This window comes from Saccopteryx leptura, chromosome 2 (assembly GCF_036850995.1).
Source record: "Saccopteryx leptura isolate mSacLep1 chromosome 2, mSacLep1_pri_phased_curated, whole genome shotgun sequence".
Lineage (NCBI taxonomy): Eukaryota > Metazoa > Chordata > Mammalia > Chiroptera > Emballonuridae > Saccopteryx > Saccopteryx leptura.
In genome coordinates this window covers 20256418-20282194 of record NC_089504.1, presented here as the reverse complement: position 1 = coordinate 20282194, position 25777 = coordinate 20256418, and the positions used below count along the sequence as shown (strand labels likewise).

The window sequence follows — 25777 nt, the reverse complement described above, 5'->3', positions numbered from 1 at the left end:
ACTAGAGTACATAGATTTTGGGCAAACATCTCCACATCATTTGGACAGTCGATTATGTTGTATATCCATCACCCAAAGTCAAATCATCCTCCAACACCTTATATTTGTCCTGCTTTATGTCCCTCCCCCTCCCCCAACCCCCTCCAATAAATAGTCTTTTGAATCTGTCGCCAAGGTAGTTTTTCGACATGATTTGAATGTTGACATACTTCATTGAGCTCTCTGTAGTGAATTTATTTTATTTCCTTAGACTTTATAAACAAATAGAAATTTATATAAGACCATTAAATCTTTGGAGATGCACCATTTAGCAAATATGCTTTTCATTAATAGTTTCAGTTTCTTCATCTACTTACATAAACTGTTGCCTCCTGGGGTTTTACTTTGTTTCGGATTGGCTCATGTATGTTGAATATGGAAAAAAGCGTCTCATAAGGAAGGAATGGAACAACCCCCTCACCAGTCAGCCCGGAGAACTAATGGTTGGAGGTTTGTTAAACAGGTGATCAATTTTTATAAACAAAAAGATTGCTAAATTTTTGCCTTGAATCCCTTGGAACCTTCACGAGCACAGTTTCTGTCTTGTTAAATTAATGAAAGGAGCTCACTTTGGTCAGCTTATAGTCTGGAATCAGCAATTTCCAGCTTATTGATTGTATAACCTCTTTTAGGCTGGCTATATCTAGCCACGATATATAAACTGTGCAATATTGCATAGCTATGTTTAAGTAAAGACTTTGCATTAATTATTAAGAGGTCAAGGGTAAAAGAAACATGGAAATCAGTTAGGAAGCTCTTGCCATAATTTAAGCAAGAGATGATGGTGGCTTGAACCAGGGTGTATATAACCACAGAGAAGATGAGAAGCAAGTGCCCATGAGTGAGATAACTCACACAGTGAATTGGCTATTATGAGGGGCGTTAACCAATACCGTGGCAACCATTTCCTAAATGGGAATGAGCCTCTTTTAGGCTCTCCTTGACCAAGGAATTCAAGACACCATGCATAAGTACAAAGTTTTGATCAACTGTAGTGTATTCTTTGCCGTTCGTCATGCTCTTAGTTACATTGAAGTTGCTGCCTTTCTGAAAAAACTCCTGCTTCACACACACACACACACTTTCTCTCTCTCTCTCTCTCTCTCTCTCTCTCTCTCTCTCACCATATGTACTCATGCACTTATCTTAATAAACGGTAAGATTTCCACTATATGATTTAGGATTACAATGACCATTACGACAAACTTCCAATGTCAAATATAAGCAATTTAAGAGAGGCTCTAGAGAAAAGAGAAGGCAAAAAGACCAAACACGCAAGAGTGAGCTTTTTTTGATTGATATACTCTGGACTCAAAAAGAAAGAAAGAAAGATAAAATCTCACTCCTACTCAAACCTGAAAACGACTTTCTTTGCATCTCTCTCTCTCCAGCTAACCGTATGTCTACCTCCCACTCACACTTTCATTCCTTTCCTTAACTGCCTAACTAAACTTTCTTCATGGGACATTTCTCTAGAATAGAGCAATCAACGTCGCACAGTATTCCCCTAAACCCCCTGTACCAGAAGACGGATCCTGAGAGGTTGAGAGTTGAGTTGATTCTTGCTGGCTGGGGCGGGGTAGGGCGTGGTGTCTCTTGCACTTCCAGTGCCCGCCTCTAGATGGAAGCAGGAGCCAAAGAAAAGGGTCCTGGTGTCCCCTGTGGGGTCCGAACTTCAGGTCTCCAGTGACTCCCCTGCACTTGGCCCAGAACAAGAAAGATCAACAAAGTCAAACAGAAGGCTTCTTCTGGAGCTAGAGGAGCCCTGTGGGGTCTTTCAGCACAGGTGGGGAGCCTGGGACCCAGACAGAGAAAGAGCAGGGTCAAGTTCAGTTAGAGTTAATGTCTGCTTCCTGGAGCAAAGTGAAAAGATGTCCAAGAGTGATGGAGATGTGTCCCTTTAAGTACAGAACAAATACCCCCTCTAGGTCTCAGGTCTAACCTTTGAGCCTCACTCACCTGCATCTGGCAGAGCAGGGAGGAGCTGTCTGTGAGGTCACAGAGCTCAGGAACCAGGGAATGTTGGGGTCAGGGGCTCTGACTGGGCTGCAAAGGCTGGGACCCCTACCCAGTGGTCCTTCCCTCTGTCCGTGTTGCCATGCTTTCCACCATAGGAAAATGGGAGAAGAGTATTCTCTGGTGCCTCTTCTGAAAGCATTTTGAGGAGGACTGGGCCAGAAGGGGGCAGTATAGCATGGGGCATGGAAGACCCAGATCCGAATTCTGCCTCCTTACTCCAACTGGGTGGTAACCTGGGGCAAAGACAATCTGCAACTGGGTTTCTTTCAAATGGGAATAGTTATGACAATTACATGTCATATATATATATAAATATATATATGACATGTATATATGTATGTATATATATATAAATATATATATATATGTCATATATATATTTATTTAGGATTAAGTGAGATCAGGTTAACATTTGCCGTAGTGCCTAGCTGAAGTAAACGTTCAAGAAAGAGTTGTTAATATGTGCGAGAATAAAGTGGCATTCTCTTCCTAATCTATCTTCAAGAAAAAGGGGAACCACTTTTTGTTTGCATCCTCACAAAAAACTCTCACCACCTGGGACATTCTTTCCGTTTATTTAGGACAACCAGGTACTATTTGGGGAAGCCAAATTAGGTTACAATGTTCTCAATCAGGGCTGTCTTTGGAGGTTTGTAGATACAAAAGAAACAGAAGAAAGCAAAGGTTTAGCAATTTTGGAAGTAATGGAGTCCCGGGGGTGGGGGTGGGGGTGATGAGGGAGGAAGATGGGACCCAAGCATCCTATGTAGTTGAAGGTTGATGAAACAGTCTTTCAAACGTCCTTGTTAAGCAATATTCCTAAGTGGTAAAGTGGAAGGTTCTCGACTCAGGCTGCAAGTGAGATTCATCAGAGGTGTTTTAAAACCTAAGAACTCCCTGGCGGCCTAACTTCAAATAAATTAAGAGTCTTGGAAAGGGCAGGGTGGAGTCCGGGCATTAGTATTTTTACAAAGCGTTCCAGATTCTTATACAGCAGTCCCTCCTGATCCGCGGTTTCGCTTTCCCGGGTTTCAGTTACCCACGGTCAACCACGGTCTGAAAAGATTAAGTGGAAAATTGCCGGAAAAACAATCCATACGTTTGAATCCGATGCTGCGCTGAGTAGCATGATGAAATCTGGCGTGCCCTGGGACGCACATCATCCTTTTGTCCTGGGTCTCTGCGCTGTAGACACTCTCCTCCCTTGAGTCACGTAGCAGCCCTTTGGGTTATCAGATAGCAGTGTCACAGGTCTTGTGGTAAAGCCACTCCTATGTTACTTCAGGATGATGCTAAAACCAAGAGGAGTGATGCTGGCAATTCAGATATGCCAAAGGGAAGCCGTCAGGTGTTTCCTTGATGTGGAAAGGTGAACGTTCTTAATAGAAAGAAAAACATTGTATGCTAATGTTGCTAAGATCTACAGTAAAAATAACTCTTCTATTCATGAAACTGTGAAGAAGGAAAAAGGAATGTGTGCTAGTTTTGCTGCCGCACCTCTACCTGCAACAGTGTGGCCACGGTGGTTGTAAGTACTTAATTAATTCAGGTGGAAAAGGTATGACATTTGTGGGCAGAGGACAGGGACAGAAAACATACTCTGGTTGACCAAGGCGTGCTGCGCTAGACAGCATTGAAGCTATACGGAGACTTCAGCAGGAGCCCCCCCCCCCCCCCCGCCAAAGGAGGGGCGCCCTGCGACTTACTGCAAATAAGGAGCGGTTACAGAGACTCAGAATAGGTTTGCAACATCATCATTATCATCATCAGTAGGGTGAGTACAGCAGAATAAGATATCGAGAGAGGCAGAGAGAGAGAGACCACATTCCCATCACTTATTATAGTATATTGTTTTCATTGTATGTTATGATTCGACGTTGTTAATTTCTTAATGGACCCAATTTATAAATTAAACTTTATCATAGCTAGGTATCTGTAGGGAAAAAAATGTAGGCTGCATAGGGTTGTGTACTATCAGTGGTTTCAGGCATCTATTAGGGATCCCCAGTGAGTAACGGGGACCTGGTGTATGCAATCAAGACCAAGAACTACTGAATTACATGGTGGGAGGCTCTAATTATACACGTCAGCAGTGGTTCTCAGTTCAAGCTGCATTTAGAATCACCTGAGGAACTTCCAAAATTGCCACACCCAATGCCCACCCCAGGCCGGTAAAATCACTGATTTTGGGTGTTGGTAGTTTTTCAAGCTCCCAGGTGATTTTCATTAAAAAAAAATTGAGATATAATTTACATATAACATTGTATAGTTTTGGCATGTACATGTTGGTTTTGTACATTTATGTATTGCAAAATATGATTAGTATGCCAGCGTTGGCTAACACCTTTATCATGTCACATAATGATCACTTTGGGTGTGTATTGAGAACAATTAAGATCTAATCTCTTAGTCATTTTTAATACAGTATAATTTTAATTCCCAGCCAGTGTTGAGAACCACTGATCTGCAGAATAAATTAAAAAAAAACACCCTAAATTTTCTTGATGCTATATGAGTGTGTCCTTTAGCTTTCTGGTGACAGCGTCATATATGGGTTCAAAGGACTATTTTTCAAATAACTTAGATATGAGGATAGCATAATCTGGAAATGTAGGTTAGACAAAAACTGTGAAGATGCTGGTGTTAGAGATGTGTGTGAAGCATTTGAATGAAATTACTTCAGAAAGTGGGAGAGTGAGGGTAGCAAAATCGCCAAATCCATATGTTTTATATAATATGCCATTGTAAACACATATCATGTATTGAATCCTTATAAATAAAATAGATGCTTGGTTATTTCATCCGTAGCACTAAACACATATATTCAAGTTGACCAAAATACTTCATTTTCTTTTTCTCTCACGGGGAACTTGTCTTTCTTTGGAGTGGTTACCGTTCAAGCGCTGCTCCTTTCCCTTTGGGTCTGCGGTGGGGGGCTACCATTCAGCAGGTTCCTGTGCTAATTCTTGGTCCAGGTAGAGAATATGGAAATCTTGAACTAAGGCCCTGACTTAAAATGAAAGGGTAGATTTTGAAACTGGTGGGTCTGCGGGATATGGCCTCTGAAATCAGGCTGCTTCGGTGGGAAGCCTGTCTTCCTAACTTTCTGGGTGACCTTGGCCATATCCATTAACTATTCAATGCCTCAGTTACCTTACCTTTAAAATGGGAATAATAGTAGAGTTGATGTGAGGAATAAACTAAACCAGCCATGGAATGCTCTAAGTGTAGTGCCTGGGAGAAGAAGCATCCAATAAATGTTTCCCCTCCTCCTCCTCCTCCTCCTCCTCCTAGTCCTCCTCCTTCTCCTCCTCCTCCTCCTCCTCCTCCTTCCCCCCCCTCCTCCTCCTCTTCTTCCTCCTCTTCCTCCTTCTTCCCCCCCCTCCTCCTCCTTCTTTGATGTTGAGAATTAAGGATAAGGAAGAGTCCGGGCTGAGGCCTATATATCTAGCTTTCAGATCTGTGGATGTGAAATTAAAGTATTCAGAAAGAGAAGAAAATTTTGGGTAAGGATACATTTAGGTTTTAAAAAGACTTTATTTCGAAATAATTACACATTCACTGGAAGTAACAGAAAAACATGCAGAGAAGTCTCAGGAACTCTTCACCCAGACTCCCCTATGCTAACATCTTGCAACACTAACAATATAAAAACCAGGATATAAACACTGGTACAATCTACAGAGTTTATTCCAAATTCACCAGTTATACAGGTACTCACTTGTGTGTGTGTGTGGTTCCATGCAGTTTTATCGCATGTGTGGTTTCATGTAACTAACACCACATTCAAGACACTTAACTATACCACAAGGCTTATAGTTAACTTTATAGCCACACCCACCCTCTCTCCCCACCAGTTCTAACTCCTGGAAACCACTCATCTGTTCTCCATTTCTATAATGATGTCATTTCATGAATGTTACATAAGCGGAAACATGCAGTAGGTATGTATCGTTATGAGGGTTTTTTTTTTCACTCAGCATAATTTCCTTGAAGTTCATGGAAGTTATATATAGAGTGTTTCAATAGTTCATGCTTTGCTTTGTCTTTACTGACTTGTAACCTATGTCATGGATTACCACAATGAGTTTAACCTTTTACCCCTTCAAAGATATTTAAAATGGTTTCTAGTTTGGGTTTCTAGATTGTGTGGTCGATTCATTTTTAGTTTTAAAAGAAAGTGGCAAATTATTTTTCAGAGTGTGCCATTCAAGATCCCCACCAGCCGTGAATGAATGATCCTGTCCCTCTGCATCCTCTCCAGTGTTGTTTTCACTATTTTTCTATTTTATCCATTCTAATAGGTGTGTTCTAGTACCTCAACGTGATTTTAATGTGCTTGTCCCTAATGGCTAATGGTGCTGAACATTTTTTCATGTACTTATTGTTATTATTTTGTACATCCTTTTTGGTGAAATATCTCGTCATGTCTTTTCCCATTTTCTAATTGGATTTTTTTTTGAAAAAGATTGTTTATTTACTGATTTTTACAGAGAGAGGAGAGGGGCAGGGGGAAATGAGAAGTATCCACTTATATTTGCTTCACTTTAAGTTGTTTATTGCTTGCTTGTTGCTTGTATGTGTCTTGACCGGGCAAGCCCAGGGTTTCAAACTGGCGACCTCAATGTTCCAGGTCAACGGTCTATCCACTGTGCCACCACAGCCAGGCACTAATTGGACTGTTTTTAAAATTCAGTTTCTTTTAGAATGGCAGCTTTATTAAAATATAATTAATATGCCATAAATGTATACTTTAAAGTTACAATTCAGTAGTTTTTAGTATATTTTCAGTTGTACAACTGTCACCATGATCTAATTCTGAATATTTTTATCATCCCGTGAAAACATTTTATACCTGTTAGCAGTCACTGTCCATTCACCCTTCCTTCTAACTCCTGGCAACCACTAATCTACTCTCAGTCTATGAATCTGCCTAATCTGGACATGTCATATAAAATGAATCTTACAATATAGAGCTTTTTGTGTCTAGTTTTTCTCACTTACCATAATCTTTTCAAGGTTTATCCATGTTGTGGCATATTTCAGTTAATTTTTTTTTTCATTTTTCCGAAGCTGGAAACAGGGGGGCAGTCAGACAGACTCCCGCATGCGCCCGACCGGGATCCACTCGGCATGCCCATCAGGGGGTGATGCTTTGCCCCTCTGGGGCGTCACTCTGTTGCATCCAGAGCCATTCTAGCGCCTGAGGCAGAGGCCACAGAGCCATCCCCAGCGCCCGGGCCATCTTTGCTCCAATGGAGCCTCGCTGCGGGAGGGGAAGAGAGAGACAGAGAGGAAGGAGAGGGAGAGGGGTGGAGAAGCAAATGGGTGCCTCTCTTGTGTGCCCTGGCCGGGAATCGAACCTGGGACTCCTGCACACCAGGCCGACGCTCTACCGCTGAGCCAACCGGCCAGGGCCTTCTTTAATTTTTTTTTACTGACAAATAATATTCCACTGTGTGGATATACCACATTTTGTTTATTTATCTGTTGATGGACATTTATTTTGTTTCCATTTTTTGGCTCCATGAATAATGCTGCTATGAGTATTTGTGTGCAAGTTTTTTTTTTAAATTATTTTTATTTATTTATTCATTTTAGAGAAGAGAAAGAGAGAGAGAGAGAGAGAGAGAGAGAGAGAGAGAGAGAGAGAGAGGAGGGGGGAGGAGCAGGAAGCATCAACTCCTATATGTGCCCTGACCAGGCAAGCCCAGGGTTTCAAACTGGCGACCTCAGAGTTCCAGGTCAACGCTTTATCCACTGCGCCAGCACAGGTCAGGCCTGTGTGCAAGTTTTTGTATGGACAAATGTTTTCATTTCTCTTGGGTATATATACTTGGAAGTGAAATTGTGGAGTCTTGTGGCAACTCTATGTTTAACACTTTGTGAAATTGTTACACTGTTTTCAAAATGGCTGCACTATTTTACATGCTTACCGCAATATATGAGGAGTTCAATCTTTCACATCTTTGACAACACTTGTTATTGTCTATTTAAAAAATTTTAGTCACCCTAGTGTGTGTGAAGTATCTCGTGGTTTTGATTTGTGCTTTCTTAATGATGAATGATGTTGAGTATCTTTTCATGTATTTAATGGCCATTTGTATACCTTGTTTGGAGAAATGTCTATTAAAATCCTTTACCCATTTTATGATTGGGTTATTTTTCTTCAGTTGAGTCTGAAGAGTTCTTGATATATTGTAGTACTAGACAATTATCAGATATATGGTTTGCATGTTGCCATTTATGCTCCTGTTCTTCTACCGCTGCCATAAAAGAGTGCACCCCCTTTGGCCCATTTGTCCCAGAAAGGATGATGAGAGATGTAGATCAGAGTCACTCCAGACAAGCACTCCGGCTAAGCCCAGCTGAGATAGCCAACCCTCATGCAACTCACAGACAAAGGAATGATAGTGTGATGGTTGCCACTGAGTTGGGCGATAGTTTGTTAAGGGAGACATAGGACATGAGGTTTCTTTATATATATGAAGTACTGTCACATCAGAGTAAAGACTGAGAGTGCTCACTACACTTCCTTTCAATCCATTTCTGTTTGAACAAGAGCGCTAATCCATTAGAGACCCTGGGATATTTGCTAGGTATAGGCATGAATACAATATTTCCCCAAAGCTGGGAGCATAGTCCTCCAGTGGGAAGTGAGATGATTTAAGGTCAAAGATGACATGACATTGTAGAGCATTGAATCTCAACATGAAAGAGTGGCTCCCTTTTTAGTCCTTTCAATTACTTAAAAGGAGAAGCTCTGAATAAGTCTCAACCCACTCTGTAATATTTATTAACAGTTGCCAATCTCCCTTTATCACAAAGAGAAAATGGCCTGCAGGCTAAGTCTTTGGCAGGTGACAGCCTGAAACCAGAACTTAAGCACATTATTTATTTTTTTATTATACTTATTTATTTTTATTTTTTATTAAGTGAGAGGGTGAGAGGCAGCGAGGCAGAGAGGCAGACTACTGCATGCGCCTGACCAGAATCTACCCAGAAAGCCCCCTACTGGGCGATGCTCTGCCCATCTGGGGCTGCTGCTCCATTGCTTGGTAACCAAACTATTTTAGCACCTGTGGTGAGGCCACGGAACCATCCTCAGTGCCTGGGACCAACTTGCTTGAACCATTTGAGCCATGGCTGCAGGAAGGGAAGAAAAAGAAAGAGAGAGAAAAGGGTGAGAAGTGGAGAGGCAGATGGTCACTTCTTCTGTGTGCCCTGACCATGAATCAAAACTGGGACTTCCACACACTAATCTGATGCTCTACTGCTGAGCCAACTGGTCCAGGGCTATTATACTTATTTTTCTGTTGACTTTTCCCACTTACAGTAGTGATATGTACATTTTAGTGTAAAAGAATGGGGTGACTTAAAGAAAAATATTAAGGAAATAAAAGTAGAGAAAATAGGCAGAGTCACAATGACAGGTGAAAAAATGGAGGTTAGGAAAAACTCATTCGATGTACAACATATTATGGAATGAATTTGTCTCCCTTCCAAGAAGCTTGAAGAAGGGCATCATTTTGTATATAAACTCATACCTTTTTGAGCTGGAATTTTGGTTTATTCTTTCAAAGGATTTCAACGTCTCAATTTCCAGGAATTCTAACCACTGGACTCCTTTCAGAGCCCCCAGGTGACTGTCACAAGTAAAACTCTTTGTGGCTTTCACGTAATCGATGCTTAAGAACCTTTTGGAAAAAAAGAATCCTCCTCTGTAATCTCACATTCTTAAAATAAGCTGACTTTTGGATTATATCTAAATAGAAACATATTTTTCGATTACACTGGAGACAAAGAAAAAATATTTCCAGTATCACTTTGAGACTTGTGGGAAACCGGAGAGAATAAAAGTTTCACTGTTCTCGGGGAAGGTTTTGGTATTGAAATTTTGTCACATTGGCTGACTTCTGAGTGTTGCAGGGATGGGGAAGGAGGAAGTATACATACTGTCACCAGTCATTTAGGGTGTCACTTATTAGTCAGACCTGACACTAAATGCAAAGGCTGCAGCCAGAAGACAAAGCTCATATCACTGTGCATGCGTGGTCCAGGAGAACATCTCTGAAACGCTCTGGTTTCTCTGAGTAATTCCTGAATCATCTCTTTATTAGTGTGAAACTTCACAGTGACATTATTTGCTGTGGGACAGAGCCAGAGAGCTTCATTCGGGGCCTTCTTGGGTAACGACTGAAAGGGTTTGAGTTCTAAAGAGGCAATGCTTGCTCCCTCTCAAAAGAGAGGGGCCCACAGGACACTGTCTCAGAGCAGGTCATTTCTCAGGAACTCCTGATGGGCAGTCCCTCCTGGTGCTGGAGCCTGTTCCTCCTCCCTCCGCTCTGGGAGAGTGGGGAGAGAAGGAAGGAACAGCCTTCCTTCTGTAGGGTAGCATGTCATCCCAAGCCCAAAAGTGGGTTTCCCCTTTTCCTTCCCAGGATGCTTTCCCCTTATCACCAAGCCACCAGGTAGGTCCATGACCCAAAAGATTATTTGCCCTTAGATAGATTCTGACTTCTGCCTTTCCCACCCAGGGCAAATCACTTCCCTTCTCTGGGTCTCGTTTGCTCACTTCTGAAAGGGGACCCACAATTCCTGCCCTGTCCAGGACAAGAAGGACCAGCATATATGAAGTTGCTGATTGAACTGCACTGTGCGGCATGTTTCGGAAGGATATCTGTGCCTTCCCCGATGTCACACCTGGCTGCCTTCATGCAGCCACGTGCCTCTCTGTGCTCCCTTTGAAAGCCTCTGTGCTCACAAAGCCCCATCACATTACCCAACCCAGATGGAGGGGCAACTTGACAGAATGATAAGGGGCAAGCGTGAGGCCCCACCCTGTGCTTTACATGTTTGCCTCTGAATAGCAGTTATAAACTGTTGGTTATGTCTCTTTATACTACACACAGATCTCAGCACAGACCGAAGGGGAGATGTCCCCTGGGTGTATAAACAGGCGCATCAGTGCCAGCCTTTGGTGGAAAGCCAACCTCTTCAGGATCTTCACTCTGTGATTTTGGAGAGGAAAGAGCCAGAAGGAGATTAAGGGACCATGAAGACCAACCCTCTCCTTGTTCCCATTGTATATATAGGCCCAAAGAAGGAAAGGATTTCCCCAGTTTACAAGTTTAGCCCCTTCGTTGAGCTGTGTGATATGGGTTTAGGTCTGTTTGATCCAACACTGTTGGTACTTGCAGCAGAAACTACTAATTGTGTTTCGATTTCTATCCTCTGTGTTCCCCTTAATAATAGAACCTCCCATTGGTGGCTGGGCATATACCTGCGGAGTAAAGACTTATTTTCCTGTCTTCTCTGCAGTCGAGGTAGCTATGAGACTATGTTCTGGCCAGTGACAAATAAGTGGTAGAGTCCTGTGCAACTTTTGGAAATGTTCGTTGTCCTTCTTCCTTGCTGCTGGCTGGAATGTTCAGGTGATGGCTGGAGCTTGAGCAGCTATCTTGGATTATGAACTGGAAGCCATGTGTTGAGGATGGCAGAGCATCCACGTAGCAGGATCTGGGGTGCCTGACTTAGCAGAATACTATACCAGTCCTGGAATGCCCGTCTCCGGGCTTTTTATATGAGGGAATAAAACCATGTGTATTTAACAGCTGTTACTGTTTTTGAAAAGCTTTGTCCCATGCCCTTGGATGTTTTCTTCACTGATACTCTGCTGCCACACTCTCCCTTGAGATCAGTGTTTTTGTTATCAAGAGGACAGAAGTTAGGTCTTGGGAATTCTGTTTGGGGCAAAGGGCAAGATTCTCTTTGGTAAAGAGGTGCTTTCTGAGTTTCTTCCAGCAGATTGGAATCCCGTGAGGGAAGGACCAGGACTGGTTTTCCTTTGTAGTTCAGAACCCAGCATAAGACATAGAAGACACCGAAATGTTTGTTGCTGGCCCTTCTGTTATTTATTGCCACAGTAATGCTGAGTAACAAATAACCACAAAACCTCAGTGGCTTGTGATAATGCCTATTTATTACTCATGTGTCTGGGCTGGTCAGCTGGGCGCCGCTCTGCTGACATTGGCTGGACCTGGTCACATGTTTGGGGAGCTGGCTGGCTACTGGGTGATCTGGGGTGGTCATGGCTGGGACAACTGTGTTGACTTGACTGTTTTGCGTGCCTCTCGCATCCCAGCAGAATAGCTCAAACCAATGGAAGAGGCCACAGTGATCAGATCTTAGCTCTGCTTGTGCCTTGTCTGCTAACATCCCATTGGCCAGAGCAAGTCCTGCAGCTGGACCCAGAGACAGAGTGGGAGGGTAGTTCACTCTTATATGGCAAAGGAATGGGTATAGGACAGGATGAGAATCAGGGCTTCGTGGATCTAATTTACTATGACTGAGTGACTGAATACGCGGAGGCATGGATGGAAAGAGGAAAAAAATAAAGGCAAGGGGAGAAAGTTCTATTTGCTGTGTTGTCCAACAAGGGGAAGGGAGACACTAGAGGACAGTGTCTACTGCTTTCTGGGGTTAGCCACTCTGGGGCCATCTTGGCTTGGGGACTGCACAGCAGGGGACTGGAGCTTTGGTGCAGACCCAGGGTGTGGGGTGTTTATATTATGACTTGCTTCTGTGTTGGGGAATCTTTGCTTCTGAGTGAGTCATTGTGAAAGGCTTCACAAGCTTTACCTAGTGGTTGGGAAGAGTCTATTTTGGAGATGAGATGCCTTTTCAGAAAGAACTAATTCATAACATGAAAACAGTCGTGCTGTGGCCTGAGAACTGAGCCGGGAAGAATGGGACCTAGGTTCTAGTCCTCCTACCCTTCCCAAGTCAGGAGGAAAAACAACCTGGTCCAGAACCAGGAGCTTCTCTCGGGCAATTTCTAAGTACCATAGTACTTGTCGGCAAGAGAGAGGCTAAAGGAAAGTGTTTGTTTATTTTTTATTCCCCTCTCGTCACTCCCTTCCCTTCGGCAACTCTCAGCTTGTTCTCTATATCTAATGAATCTGTTTCTGTTTTGTTTACTCATATTTTTTAGACTCCACATATAAGTGAAATCATATGGTATTTGTCTTTCTCTGCCTGGTTTATTTCACTAAGTATAATACCTTTAAGGTACAATCAGGATATCACAAATGGCAAGATTTCGTTTTCAATGCTGAATACAATGGAATATATATATATTCCATTTATATATATATATACTCCATTTATATATCATATCACATCTTTTTATGCATTCATTTATTGATAAACATCTAGGTTGCTTTCATATCTTGGCGATTATTACTAGTGATGCTGCAGTGAACACCGGGGTGCATATATCTTTTCAAATCAGTGTTTTTGTGTTCTTTGAATAAATAAATACCCACAAGTGGAAATTACTCTAAAAGAAGTTTTATACAGTGCATTTTCCCCTTAGCCTTCATGATTCTTGGAGCTCCTGATTTTATATATATATATATATATATATATAGATATATATATATATATCTATTATATATATATTTAAAGGAGATAAAAATTCCTCTAGTGCTAATATATTTGATAATTTAGTTTTCTGTTATACTATATATGCATATATATATATATTTATTGAAGATCCTTTATTATTAGTTGTTTCAAATATTCTCAAATTGATATTTAAATATATATCTAAGTCATTCAATGATAGCTAGTATAAATATTAAAGTCATAAAATGATGGTTAGTGTGAAAATTAAAATTATCAGTGTGAACATTAATGATTCTAAATATCACGATAGTTGATGCAAGAGGGAGATAGTAAGTGTAACCAAGTTTTCCTCAAATTAAAAAAAAAACAACCCTTATTTTGTTTTGATGGTGTTAGGATGAACAATTCCCTGATCATTTTCCTTCTGTTGTAGAAATAAAAGTGATTCTTGCAATTTTCCTGACTCTTTAACACAAAGTAAATGTTTGCTGCTTGGGTTAAACGCAAGCAAGATTCCATCCAATTTCTTGGCATCTGAGGATCCTGCTGATTTTTCAGGATCAAAGTTAAGGAAACCAAACCAGACCAGTTTCTGAGGAACTGAATTCTGGAAGCCTAAGATGAGTCCTTCTGATCCTCTTTCTAACCCTCCCCCCATCTCTGCATTCTGGGGAATACTGAGGCCTGGAGGAGGAAAGAGATTTATCTACGTGAGTCTCAGGGGGCCACCAGCAAGCCGGATCCTCATCCCGGTTCTCTGCACATTGCATGGAATTATTACCTTCCCTCCTACACAGCTCATGTCCCTTTAAGTGGGGACTTGCCAGTTTCTAGATGCACTAATGCAAAACATATTTTATATCTGTTTTCAGAAAAGAGAAAAATATGTTATATAATGTAGCTCCGGGGGAAAATGGAGCAATAGCTGTTTCATTTCCTTATCGCTTAAGTACACTCAGCCCGACCTCCTTCATAAGTTTGTTAAATAGAACCAGGGTTCATCTTCTCCTGTCTCAATCCTTTTATCCCCTTCTTCAGTGGCTTGCACTGAAATATCAAAGAGATGCCGTCTTTGTCCCAGCACATGGCGGATGGTTTCACTTCATTATGAACTCAGGATGGGCGAGAGAATGAAGGTGTCAGCACCAGGCACTGACAACGGTGAGCCGGTGGGCTCCAGGGAGTGCCTCAACTCTCCTTCGATCAGAAGCCAAGGAGATCTTAGGAAAAGGGCAACTCAGGGACCTGGGTCGTGTCACTTTGATTCACATGGAACAATGATGCCTCTGGGCAGAATGATGGCTTCTAATAAGGGAGATGATTTTGAGATTCATTTGCTGATATTTTGAGTCAAAATCTTGTAGTCAGAGTCTTCTTTAGAGAGAAACAACAGTCCTTGCTTCACTTGCTGACAATGGCCTGGATTGGGCATGTCTCTCGTATCAAGATTCTCAGTGACACCCTGGCCAGTTTGCTCTGTGGATAGAGCATCAGCCCAACGTGCAGATGCCCTGGGTTTGATCCCCTGTCAGGGCACACATAAGAAGTGATTATCTGCTTCTCTTCCCCACCCTCCCCCCTTCTCTCTCACTTCCCCTCTTGCAGCCAGTGGCTCCATTAGTCCGAGTATTGGCCTCAGGCACTGAGGATAGCTCAGTGGATTTGAGCATCGGCCCCAGACAGGGGTTGCCGGGTGGAACCTGGTTGGAACGCATGCAGGAGTCTGTCTTACTATCTCCCCTCCTCTCACTTAAAAAAAATATTCTCACCAACTTCTTTATTTAGAGTTTGTGTTCTTCCAAATGGGATGAAAATGACTACCCCCCCCCCCCGATTATTTGCTTGGAAGGCATCTAGGGTTTTGGAGTTTAAAGAGCCTTCAGAGTCCCTAAAATCCCATAGCTTTCTCATTGGAGTCTGTAGAATTATCTTCCTCTCTCTGACCTCAGTTTCTCCACTGCTGAAACTGATATCCACATAGATATAGCCCTAGAGGATCAGGGATAGGCTGAACAGAAAGGGCTCTGGCCTTTTGCAGAAGCTTCAAGCAGAGCACCTCCATTTTCAGTCAATTCTGTAAATTTAGACTAGTCCGTGGAAGACTACATTCAAGCAAAGGGTTCGGCTATTGCATGCAACAGAGCTGGAACTCTTTCCACCCTTTTACAAACGTGGCCAGCGCTTGGTATTTGAGAACTTCTTCCCTTAAATACTCCCAAGGATGTGTGAGGGGATAATCAGAAAACGTAATTCCCCAAACTTTTCATTGCCCATAGCAGCTCATCCGTGAGTGGACTTCTGCAATATTTTGCAACATTTTTTTCTGATATGTGAATTTTTCTTTATATCTCTGGTTGTTAGCCTTGGTTTCAACCCCTGAATATCCCGAGTAGCGATTAGTCTCAGGAACACAGTCATTTTGCCCAAGTTCCTAAGGGATTGATGTACAAAATAGACGCTATGTACATCAATGTACATAGTGTCAATGAACAATCTATATAAATAAAAAATGATGCATTTGCTATTACATGTAATAAAATACTGATTGGCTTTAGAGGTTATGTTTTGGATGGACTAACCTAAATAACAGTCTCTTTGTATGAGTACATTTTTTTGCTTGATAATGTCACGTAACAAATTCCCTCAACCCCAATTATCAATGGCTTGTGGCTTATGGTCACGTACATTTTTCTTGCAGATTTGAAGGTCAGCTCGGGAAGCTCTACTGGGATTAACTCGGCTAAGTAGGGCTTGGCCCTAGGCTGAGGGTCAGTTCGGGTCTGCTTCACATGTCTTCATATTAGGACCTAAACGGAAGGGGCAGAAACTACTTGGCAGAAGCCCTTATCGTGGCAAACGAGACGTCAGCAGAAATGTGATGCTTCTCAAGGCCCTTGTTTAGAACTGATACTCTGTTACCTATATGCGTTTTCCATTGGCTAGAACAAGTCTGATGGCCAAGTCCCGTGTGAATACATACACCTCACCTCTTTCACTCAGAGGGAGTGTCAAGTCATAGGCAAAAAGGATATGTAGCCCTAAAAATTATCACAGGGCAGAGAAGAATTGAGAATAGTAGTCCAGTCTACTACAGAGGCATATGTTCAATTCACTCAGAGGGAGCACTGGGGAGCAGCCCAGAGAGACGGCTGTTCACCTCTGGAGCAGGTGACACCGAGTGACAGTGGCGGTCCACGTTCTCCTGCAGCTCACGGGTACATCGCACACTGCCGCGAGCAGTGGTGTCCAATACGAGCTCCAGATGAAAAATCACAGTAACAGACCCTTCAGAACGTGGGTATTGGCCTTTGGGGGAGCTGTTCCCCACACGGTGCCTCTATTTACTACTACACTTATGGCCGGTAGCAGCGAGTACCAGGTGACTCAACACTCGGGCTGTGAACTTCGGTTTTTCTGTAAAAGATCAAGATTCTCCTAACGAGGGCAGATCTCATGAGTTATAGTCCCATGTATCTTGATTTCATTCTCAGGGAGTAGGCTGAGCTCTAGATTTGACTGTTTCTGTCACCTTTGTGTTCTGCCTACAGTAATGCTCCTCGACATAGGGGGAAAGAGGGTGAGATTAGAATCCGCACAAGGACAGAAAATCGGGAGTGGCCAGTCTACCTACAACACTCGCGGCAGACACGGCTACTCTGGAGCTCTCTCTCCAGCCGAGCTACACACACCCATGGTCTTCTCAACAAAGAGCTCCATGCAGTCATTGACACCTTTCCCCAAAAGGAAATGTCCAAGGGGCTACAGATGGAGTTTCCATCCTGGGAGATCTCCAAGCAGAGAGGCAAGGTGGTAGAATGAAAAGAGTTTTGACCTGGGAAGGACGTAGGTTCCAATCCCGGTCCTGCTGTGTGCCTACTGCATGACCCGAGGCAAGCTGTTTTTCCTTCCTTGACCTCAGTTTCCCCACTGCCAGCACTGGTACCTATGAAGAAAGACATGGCTCAGCTATGGCTGCCCAGTCAACTCGGCTGGGCCTTCAGAACGTCATTTTTCTTAACTGGTAAAATAGGGTCAAATTTTCTCCAATGACGGGGACAAGGAAGTGATCTGGAAACTCTGAAGTGTCAGAGAAACGTGAAGGGCTTTCATCCAAGGTCTGTGTTTTGATCAGTCCGGGAAGAGCCAGGATTCTGCCCCCAGGGCGGTTTCCAGTTGAGATGGTGGAAGGCAGAGGGCTGGATCCCTGAAACTTTTGGGGCGTGTGCTTTTGAAAACTTCCCTCCCAGAGAAGGGGACAGGCCCCATTCATTGCATGTTGGTGTGAGTGCGCGTGTTGGAAAAAAACAAAACAAAACCCCACCACTTTCTAGCCTGGGGCCTCTTCTGAATCTCTCTGAAGAGAGAAATCAGGGATGCCCCGAAATTGAGAATGTGACAGAAAACTGAGACCAAGTGGCTCACAGTACGGTTATGTGACGGATGCTCAGTCATATCGGGACCCGGAAGACGCGCTGAGCCCTGCCCTGCGGGCTGTTTGAAGGTCACACCAACTCACCCTGCTGGGAAACGGACTCGGTGTCTCTGTTTGCGGGTTCCCTGTGCTGAGGGTACAACTCACTGTGACTCTGGTCCCCTATTCCCACTGCTGCCTGGCTGTCTCTGCCACCCACACTCTGCCCCCCTGCCGCAGAGCCCCTCTTGCTGGGAGCAACTTTTAGACTTAATTTTTTTGCACCCTCCTCTTCTTTTTTTTTTTATGTTTTCCTCAAAATTTGTTACGATGGGGCTGACTCGGCACAGGAAATGCGGCGGTGAGCTGAGGCTGGTCCAATCTAATTGAATCTGGGCCAGAATGAAGTATATGATTCATCGTGGCAAGAGTTGCAACCCCTTGGGGGAGTGATAGTGGAATGGCCCCTGTCCCTGCCCTGGGGTCACAGAGCCACTCAGGAGGGTGGAGGGAAACGGTTTCTATAGAGCACCGACTAGGCAGCGTTTTATCTACAATAAATCGCCCCATTTGAACTTCACAACACACCGCACAGCGAGGGAGGTATTTCTAACCCCGTTTAGCTGATGATGTGGCTCAAGGAGGAAAAGCACATATGTCAGCGGGGAGGGCTCCAGTGGTCACTCTGCCGAGACCAGGGGGAAGGAGCGGCCTCGCCTGGTCCCTCCTGTTTCAGCCTCTCTGCCTTAACCAATGTGGGCCGTCTAAGGGAAGGTGTCATTTCCACTCTCTACTCAGTGTCTGGAGGAAAATCCCTTTCCCTCCTGGAGCCTAGGTTTCCTCTGCTCTTGTAAAATAAAGTCCTCGCTGTGAGGTCTCTGAGTTCGAGAACCTCGCTGTGAGGTCTCTATTCCATGCCCTCTCAGTGCTGACACCAGTTGTCTCCAGCCCTGGAACAGGCTGCCTGACTTGGAAATAGAATGAGGGAATCCGTTTCAAGGGGGTGATCCCACGGACACCTGTGGATCAGGTAGGTGAGGTGATAGAGGTTCGACCTCGATGTTGTAGAAAAGAGGGTGAAGGAGTTTGAAATACACTGGAAAGATGACTGGGCATCTTCAATGGAAAACAAGGTGTTTCTGTGAGAACTCTGTGCCTTTGGCCGCCTTTGAGCTATTTCAGAACTTGAAGCCATAGATAGCAGAGCAATGCAAATTGTTCTTGTCCAGAGATAGAGAAATATTTTTTTTCCCAGTGGAAATATAGTTGGTTTACCACACCCCCTGTGGAAAAAAAATCTGTTGGGCAGCTGTTTGTAAATTCATTTCAGCATTGTGTGTGTGTGTGTGTGTGTGTGTGTGTGTGTGTGTGTGTGAGATTCTTGGAACCAATTGTGATATTCTGTTGGTTCTCTCATAAATTAATGAGCTAAGTAAACTCCTTGACACATGTTTCTTTTATATTTTACAAAGGTCATGATTATATCCTTTTTTAAAAAAATAGAAATTATCCTTTAACAGTATATAGCTAACTGGGGGAAAGAGTTGATGGGGGTATATGACTTTGTGCATACTTCCAGCCTAGAACTATTTCCCACAAACACCTGCCCCCCTTCCCTGAGTTTCTCTCTTGAGTTTGGAGGTAGGTGTCTCAACAGGAGGGCTAGAGATTCTGTTTCTCTCACCACAGCTGCCCAATAAGGTAGCCATTACTCCATGTGGCTACTTAAATATGGATGTATCATAATTAAACAGAAATGAAAAAGAACTCAGTTCCTTAGCCACCCCTAGCAGCATTTCAAGGGGCTACTGGCTGTTGCATTGCATCAGTGCAGATAACAGAGTGTTTCTATCCTTCTGGAATGTTTCATTGGGCAGGAGTGGCAAGACGCCTCCTGAAGTCTAGGTGTAAGTGGGTATGTCAGGGAGAGACGAACAAGGGAACCTGACAGTGCTGGCCATGTTTGTGCCTTTTTATCAAGCCAGAAACACTTTTCCAGAATTTCTCCAGGACTTCTGCCACTGTCTGACTTGCTGTCTGGAACTATGTCACGTGGTCCTTCCTCGCTGTGGGGAAACCTAGGACACTGAGGTTCTTGAATAGGGTGGGCTACTTTGTGACCCTGACAGGATTGGGGTCCCCACAGCAAGAAGAGGGAAACGACCTCACGCAGGTGAATCTGTGTGTGTGTGTGTGTGTGGGTGCGTGTCTCTGCTCAGCCGGTTCACTGAGTCCTCGGGTTGTGTCTGTGTGCGCTCGCCTTGTCTACCCCTCTCCTCCCAGCAGATCCTCTTCAATTTGCTCTAAAAACAAAACAAAACGAAACAAAACAAAACCCAACAAAAATGCTCACCCAAGGCTTTTGTGTGTGGCACACTCGGAGGGGGGGGAGGTCTGAAGAACACCAAAGGGGCCTTCGATCCTGTTATTGCAAACTCCTTAGTGCTGATGTCCGGTGTTCCTGATCTTACCACCTGTCTGTACCACGTGGCCGTGTCTCTCTGCTATCCTGTTTCTCCTAACCACCTCCTCATATCCATTGTGAGGACACCCCACTCGCTCAGCTCCCCAATTCCCTTCCCTTACTAAGTAGAACCGTTTGGGCTGGGGCGTCCCCCTTTGTACTCTCAAAGACTCTGCAAAGCCATGGCAGTCCTCTTCAATACCCCCTGCCTTTTCACTAGTGTGAGAGAACCAGGGACAAGCTTTGAAATGTAAGTCTCTTCCTTTCTCTCTCCCCACTAGCTCTCCAGGCAAGAGAGGTCTGTCTTCCCCCTAATAAAAATGACTGTACCTGTCTCTGGCGGGCAGAGCCAACCATAGCTTGTTTGGATTTTGGATAACATTTTTTTTTCTTCTATTGCATTCATAGACAGCAATATTTTCACACTGAATATTGAAAGATGCAATTAATTAAATATTTGGTTAAGAACCAGGGATTAACAGAGTTTTGAAAAAGATAGAATAAAGTATTTTTAATTCTGGGGGCAGAATGGCCCAGACTCAAACCTGCAAATGAGTGACAGTCCTGATTGCTGAGTGACCTTGGACAAATGTACTGACACTCTTTGGACCTCAGCTTGTCCATCTGTGCAACGAGAGGGTTGGATAAATCAGATTCCCAGGCTGGGGCCTTTGGGCCAAATTCTGCCACAGGCCTGTTTGTGTATGGCCCCTCGGCTAAGAACAGTTTTTACAATCTTAAAGAACTTTTCAAAAAACAAAGAAGATGCAACAGAGACTGGACATGACCCACCAAACCAAACATGTGTATTACTTCGACTTTTATAGAACAGGGTTTCTCATCCCTGGGTTAGATGGCCTTTGAGGGCTCAATTCTCAGGGTCTAGAAGTCTGAGATCCTGGTGGCCTAGAGGTACAGGGCCTTGTGGACGTCAAATGATGACAGACAATGGTTTCCCTCATTTCTGGGGTCCCCCCATTCCCATGTCACAAGGGAAACAGGAGGGGGCCTGTCTGACTAATCCGGGGCTGGAAGATGATGACTCTGCACTAAACCCGCTGACGTGGTCATGGAGATTTCTCTCAGCAGGTGAGCAGCGGCGTGCACGTCAGATCCTGGAAACTGTGGCGCAGAACATGCTGGCTTTCCTGCCGCAGTCGGGCCTGCCTATCCGGAACAGGTGTCAGCAGATCCGATTGCGGTCAGCTGGGCAGCTCTGACACCGGCCCTAGCTCCGGTGTGTGTGAGTATGTGTGTGTAGGGGGGAGCTCGGAGGTGGGCGAGTCTGGCAGCGGGAACTGAGTTAGCTACATTTGCTTTCCCATGAGACACTGAGGTCTTGAATTTTGCCCTGGGTTAGGGGACTTTGTGTGAGGACTGGCACCCTTGGCTTCTCTCCTTCTGGGCCCACAAAACCAGCCCTTTTGTCAGGGCTTGTAAGGGACCTGTCTTCACCTCTGGTCATGCCCATTGTGCCTGGAGGTGAGTCCCTTCACTTCTCTCAGACTCAGTTTTCTCAACAGTAAAATGGCACTAATGAATTCTAATCTGTAGATCTTCTCAGGTTGTTGAGAGAGCAAGAGAGGTTATGACATGGAAAACCAGTGACAAACAGAAAAGTACCACAAGGCCTCAGAGGTTCCAGGCACTCGGGTAGGCCCCTCACAATACTTCTCCTAGACGGGTATTATTTTCCCCACTTATGGATCAAGTGACTCTGGTTCACATACATTTGAAACTGCAGCACTGGGACTCGAACCTGTGTGATGCAGTTTCTTGTGCTTAACCACTTGAGCAGACTTAGGAAGTCAATACACTTCTGAAATGGATGCTTTTAAGTGGCTCTGAGGAATCCTCACTGCGTTTGTGGGAACACCTGTATGGCTTTCAAGTGGCCTCATGTTTGTTGTTTCACAGAATTTCATTTGGGCTCCTGACAAATCACATGGATGGTTGTTTCCATTAAAACTCTTAACTGGAGTATTTATATGGTTCGGTAACATTAGAGAAGAGAAAAAAAGACAAATGTTCTCAGGAAATAAACTTTGTAAAAATCTCAACCCCAAGTAAAATAATAATCGCAACAAAGAATAGTTAGGTTGAAATTGTTATGTTTGACTTAGAGTGAATTTTGTGCCATGAGACATTTCAAGATCCTTTGACTTTATTTACCTGCCCCATGGCTAGTTTTCATCTCTTTTCTGCTTGCGTTCTAGATAATTATAGTTTGAAAGCATTTTAGAAGCATTCCAGATGTCCAGTTATGTTTAAATAATAATCATCTTTATATGGAGCCATGCTCCAGTTTCCTGACCACCTTTCTCACCAATACCGTAGTTGGATTCTACTAAAGACTTATATGTGGGAAAGCATGGTATTTATTGTCCCTAACAAGAAATGGAAGTCCAGGGGGTTAAGCGACTTCCTTAGGAGCACCTCCTACACCATGGAGGAAGATTTTCTAAGACTCATCACATTGAGCCACTTATTTTGGGGATGCAGCCTATCCTGATTTCATAGGATATGATATTAACAGCAGTGACCGCCACAAACACTGCCTGGCTGAGCTTTAGTCACTGCTCTTTTATTTTTATTTTAAAAATTTTTGTTTTTCTAATTAAGTGAGAGAGCAGGGGAAGCAGAGAGACAGATTCCCACATGTGCCTCGACTGGGATCCACCTGGCAAGCCCCCTATGGGCAATGCTCTGCCCATCTGGGGCTGCTGTTCTGTTGCTTGGCAACCAAGCTATTTTTAGCACCTGAGAAAGACTGGGACCAACTTGCTCGAGCCAATCAAGCCATGGCTGCAGGGAGGGGGGAGAGAAAGAGAAAAGGGGGAGGGGTGGATAAGCAGATGGTCACTTCTCTTGCGACCAAGAGGTGGTCAGGAAACTGGAGCATGACTCCATATAAAGATGATATGCCCTGACTGGGAATGAAACCTGGGACATCCACAACCTGGGCTGACAATTTACCACTGAGCCAACTGGTCAGGGCAGTCACTGCTCTTTTTTTTTTTTTTAAATAAATTTTTATTAATGGTAATGGGATGACATTAATAAATCAGGGTACATATATTCAAAGAAAACATGTCTAGGTTACCTTGTCATTAAATTATGTTGCATACCCCTCGCCCAAAGTCAGATTGTCCTTTGCCACCCTCTATCTAGTTCTCTGTGCCCCTCCCCCTCCCCCTAACTCTCCCCCTGTCCTCCCTCCCCCCACCCCTGGTAACCACCACACACTTGTCCATGTCTCTTAGTCTCATTTTTATGTTCCACCAATGTATGGAATCATGTAGTTCTTGTTTTTTTCTGATTTACTTATTTCACTCCTTATAATGTTATCAAGATCCCACCATTTTGCTGTAAATGATCTGATGTCATCATTTCTTATGGCTGAGTAGTATTCCATAGTGTATATGTGCCACATCTTCTTTATCCAGTCTTCTATTGAAGGGCTTTTTGGTTGTTTCCATGTCTTGGCCACTGTGAACAGAGTCACTGCTCTTTTAAACTTTGCCACAACCCTACAAGATAGGTACCAAAATCCCTCATGTATAAAATACACCCTTTTTTGAAAAATCAGGAGTCTAGAAACTGAGTGCGTCTTATACAGTGGTTTTCAAGTCATTTAAGAAGTGTAGCATTTCAAATGCCATATATGGAACCGAGGACGAGGCAATATATGAAGACAATGATTCGTCATTAGACACAAATGAGGACAAGCTAATGGATGGGAGTTTTGACAGTGATAAGGAATTCTATGACTTTTATGATGAATAAAACGAGTTCAATAACTTTATGTAATACATTTTATTTCTAAATTTTGAGCCCCCAAATTAAGGTGTGTCTTATACATGGTTGCATCTTATACATGGGAAATACGGTATTTATTATCATTGCTGTTTTACAAATGAGCAGACTGAGATTCAGAGAGTGGGGCATTTTGCCCAAGTGTACTCAGAAAATGAGAAGCAGGGCAGCATTTGAACCCAGCTCTGCCTGGCTCTAGAACACACCCTCTTGCCCACTGTCTTTTATGCTGTCATTGGCACAGCCAGGGAAGATTTAAATGAGGCAGAAGGGAAGGTACAGGGTATCCAAAACCCACTGGGATTTTATCTGGCCCATTGGAGAGCCAGGCAGTGAGTTGGGTATTATGGCAGCTAAAGGGATGGATAAAACAGCAGCAAGTCCTGTCAGCTGGGGCAGGTGATGTGGACGTTTGTGCATGGGTGTCTTCTCCCTTTCTCTTTTTTAAGCTCAGGATTCAGGGGTTAATAATATTTATTAAGCCCTTCTTATATACCTGGAGCTCATTGCAGATGTGCACTGATGATCTCCATTTGAGAGGAGGCAATGGAGGCTGAGATTTGCCTGAGATTCACACTGGAAGGGGCACTGCTGGGGTTCACACCCAGGTCTCTCTGGTCTGGAGCCTTCTCACTCATTCACACTGGAAGGGGCACTGCTGGGGTTCACACCCAGGTCTCTCTGGTCTGGAGCCTTCTCACTCATTCACACTGGAAGGGGCACTGCTGGGGTTCACACCCAGGTCTCTCTGGTCTGGAGCCTTTTCACTCAGTGCAGAACCCTTTCTTTTTTTTAAATAATTTCCTGCCATATTTCTAATAAGCTTTGTCCTCAGGCTCAGTGTCTGGGGCAGTCCATGCTGGGCCCATACCTGAGAAAACTCGGCTCCCAGACACCCGGACGCTGCTCCCGTGCATGTGCTCTGTTGGGCCAGTGAGCACCTGTCTTTCAGTCTCACTCCCTTATCAGCAACTTGTGTGGCCTGAGCAGGCCATCCCCTAGAGCAGTGGTCCCCAACCTTTTTTGGGCCACGGACCGGTTTAATGTCAGAAAATATTTTCACAGACTGGCCTTTAGGGTGGGACGGATAAATGTATCACGTGACCGAGACAAGCGTCAAGAGTGAGTCTTAGACGGATGTAACAGAGGGAATCTGGTCATTTTTAAAAAATGAAACATTGTTCAGACTTAAATATAAATAAAACGGAAATAATGTGAGTTATTTATTCTTTCTCTACAGACCGGTACCGGTCCGCGGCCCGGGGGTTGAGGACCACTGCCCTAGAGGATTCAGGGAGCACAGCTGTCAGAGGCACAGCTCTTCCCACTCACAGTTGCTCTTCCTTTGAACTGGAGAGGTTCACGTCCTTCACGGATGTCATCCTCTTCCAGGTGGGTTCCTGTCCAGGTCCAGTTTGACGCACTGCGAACCATTTCTGTGTGACCTTGGCTTTGTGTCTTCCCCTTCCTGGACTTCAGCTTTTCCATTTACAAACAAAGGAGATCCCTAGAAAGCTTCTAAGGAATAAAGCTGAGGCCTCTGTCTTCTGGGTAAAATCCTATTTATTTAATATTACAGAAACACCCCAAACAGCAACTCTTTCAAATTCTTTTTGTTG

The 25777-nt window shown here is 43.9% G+C and overlaps 1 protein-coding gene across 1 annotated transcript in view; it reads right to left on the bottom strand.

Annotated features, from left to right (window-relative positions):
• Positions 1 to 25540, bottom strand: part of TEX48 (testis expressed 48) — a 31247-nt gene extending 5707 nt beyond the window's left edge. The window contains exons 1-3 of the mRNA XM_066362761.1: positions 25491 to 25540; positions 25407 to 25439; positions 1999 to 2027 (exon numbers count right to left, since the gene is read on the bottom strand). Coding sequence (XP_066218858.1) covers positions 1999 to 2027; positions 25407 to 25439; positions 25491 to 25540 — 112 coding nt within the window. The remainder of the gene's footprint in view (positions 1 to 1998; positions 2028 to 25406; positions 25440 to 25490) is intronic.
• Positions 25541 to 25777: the final 237 nt, after the last annotated feature.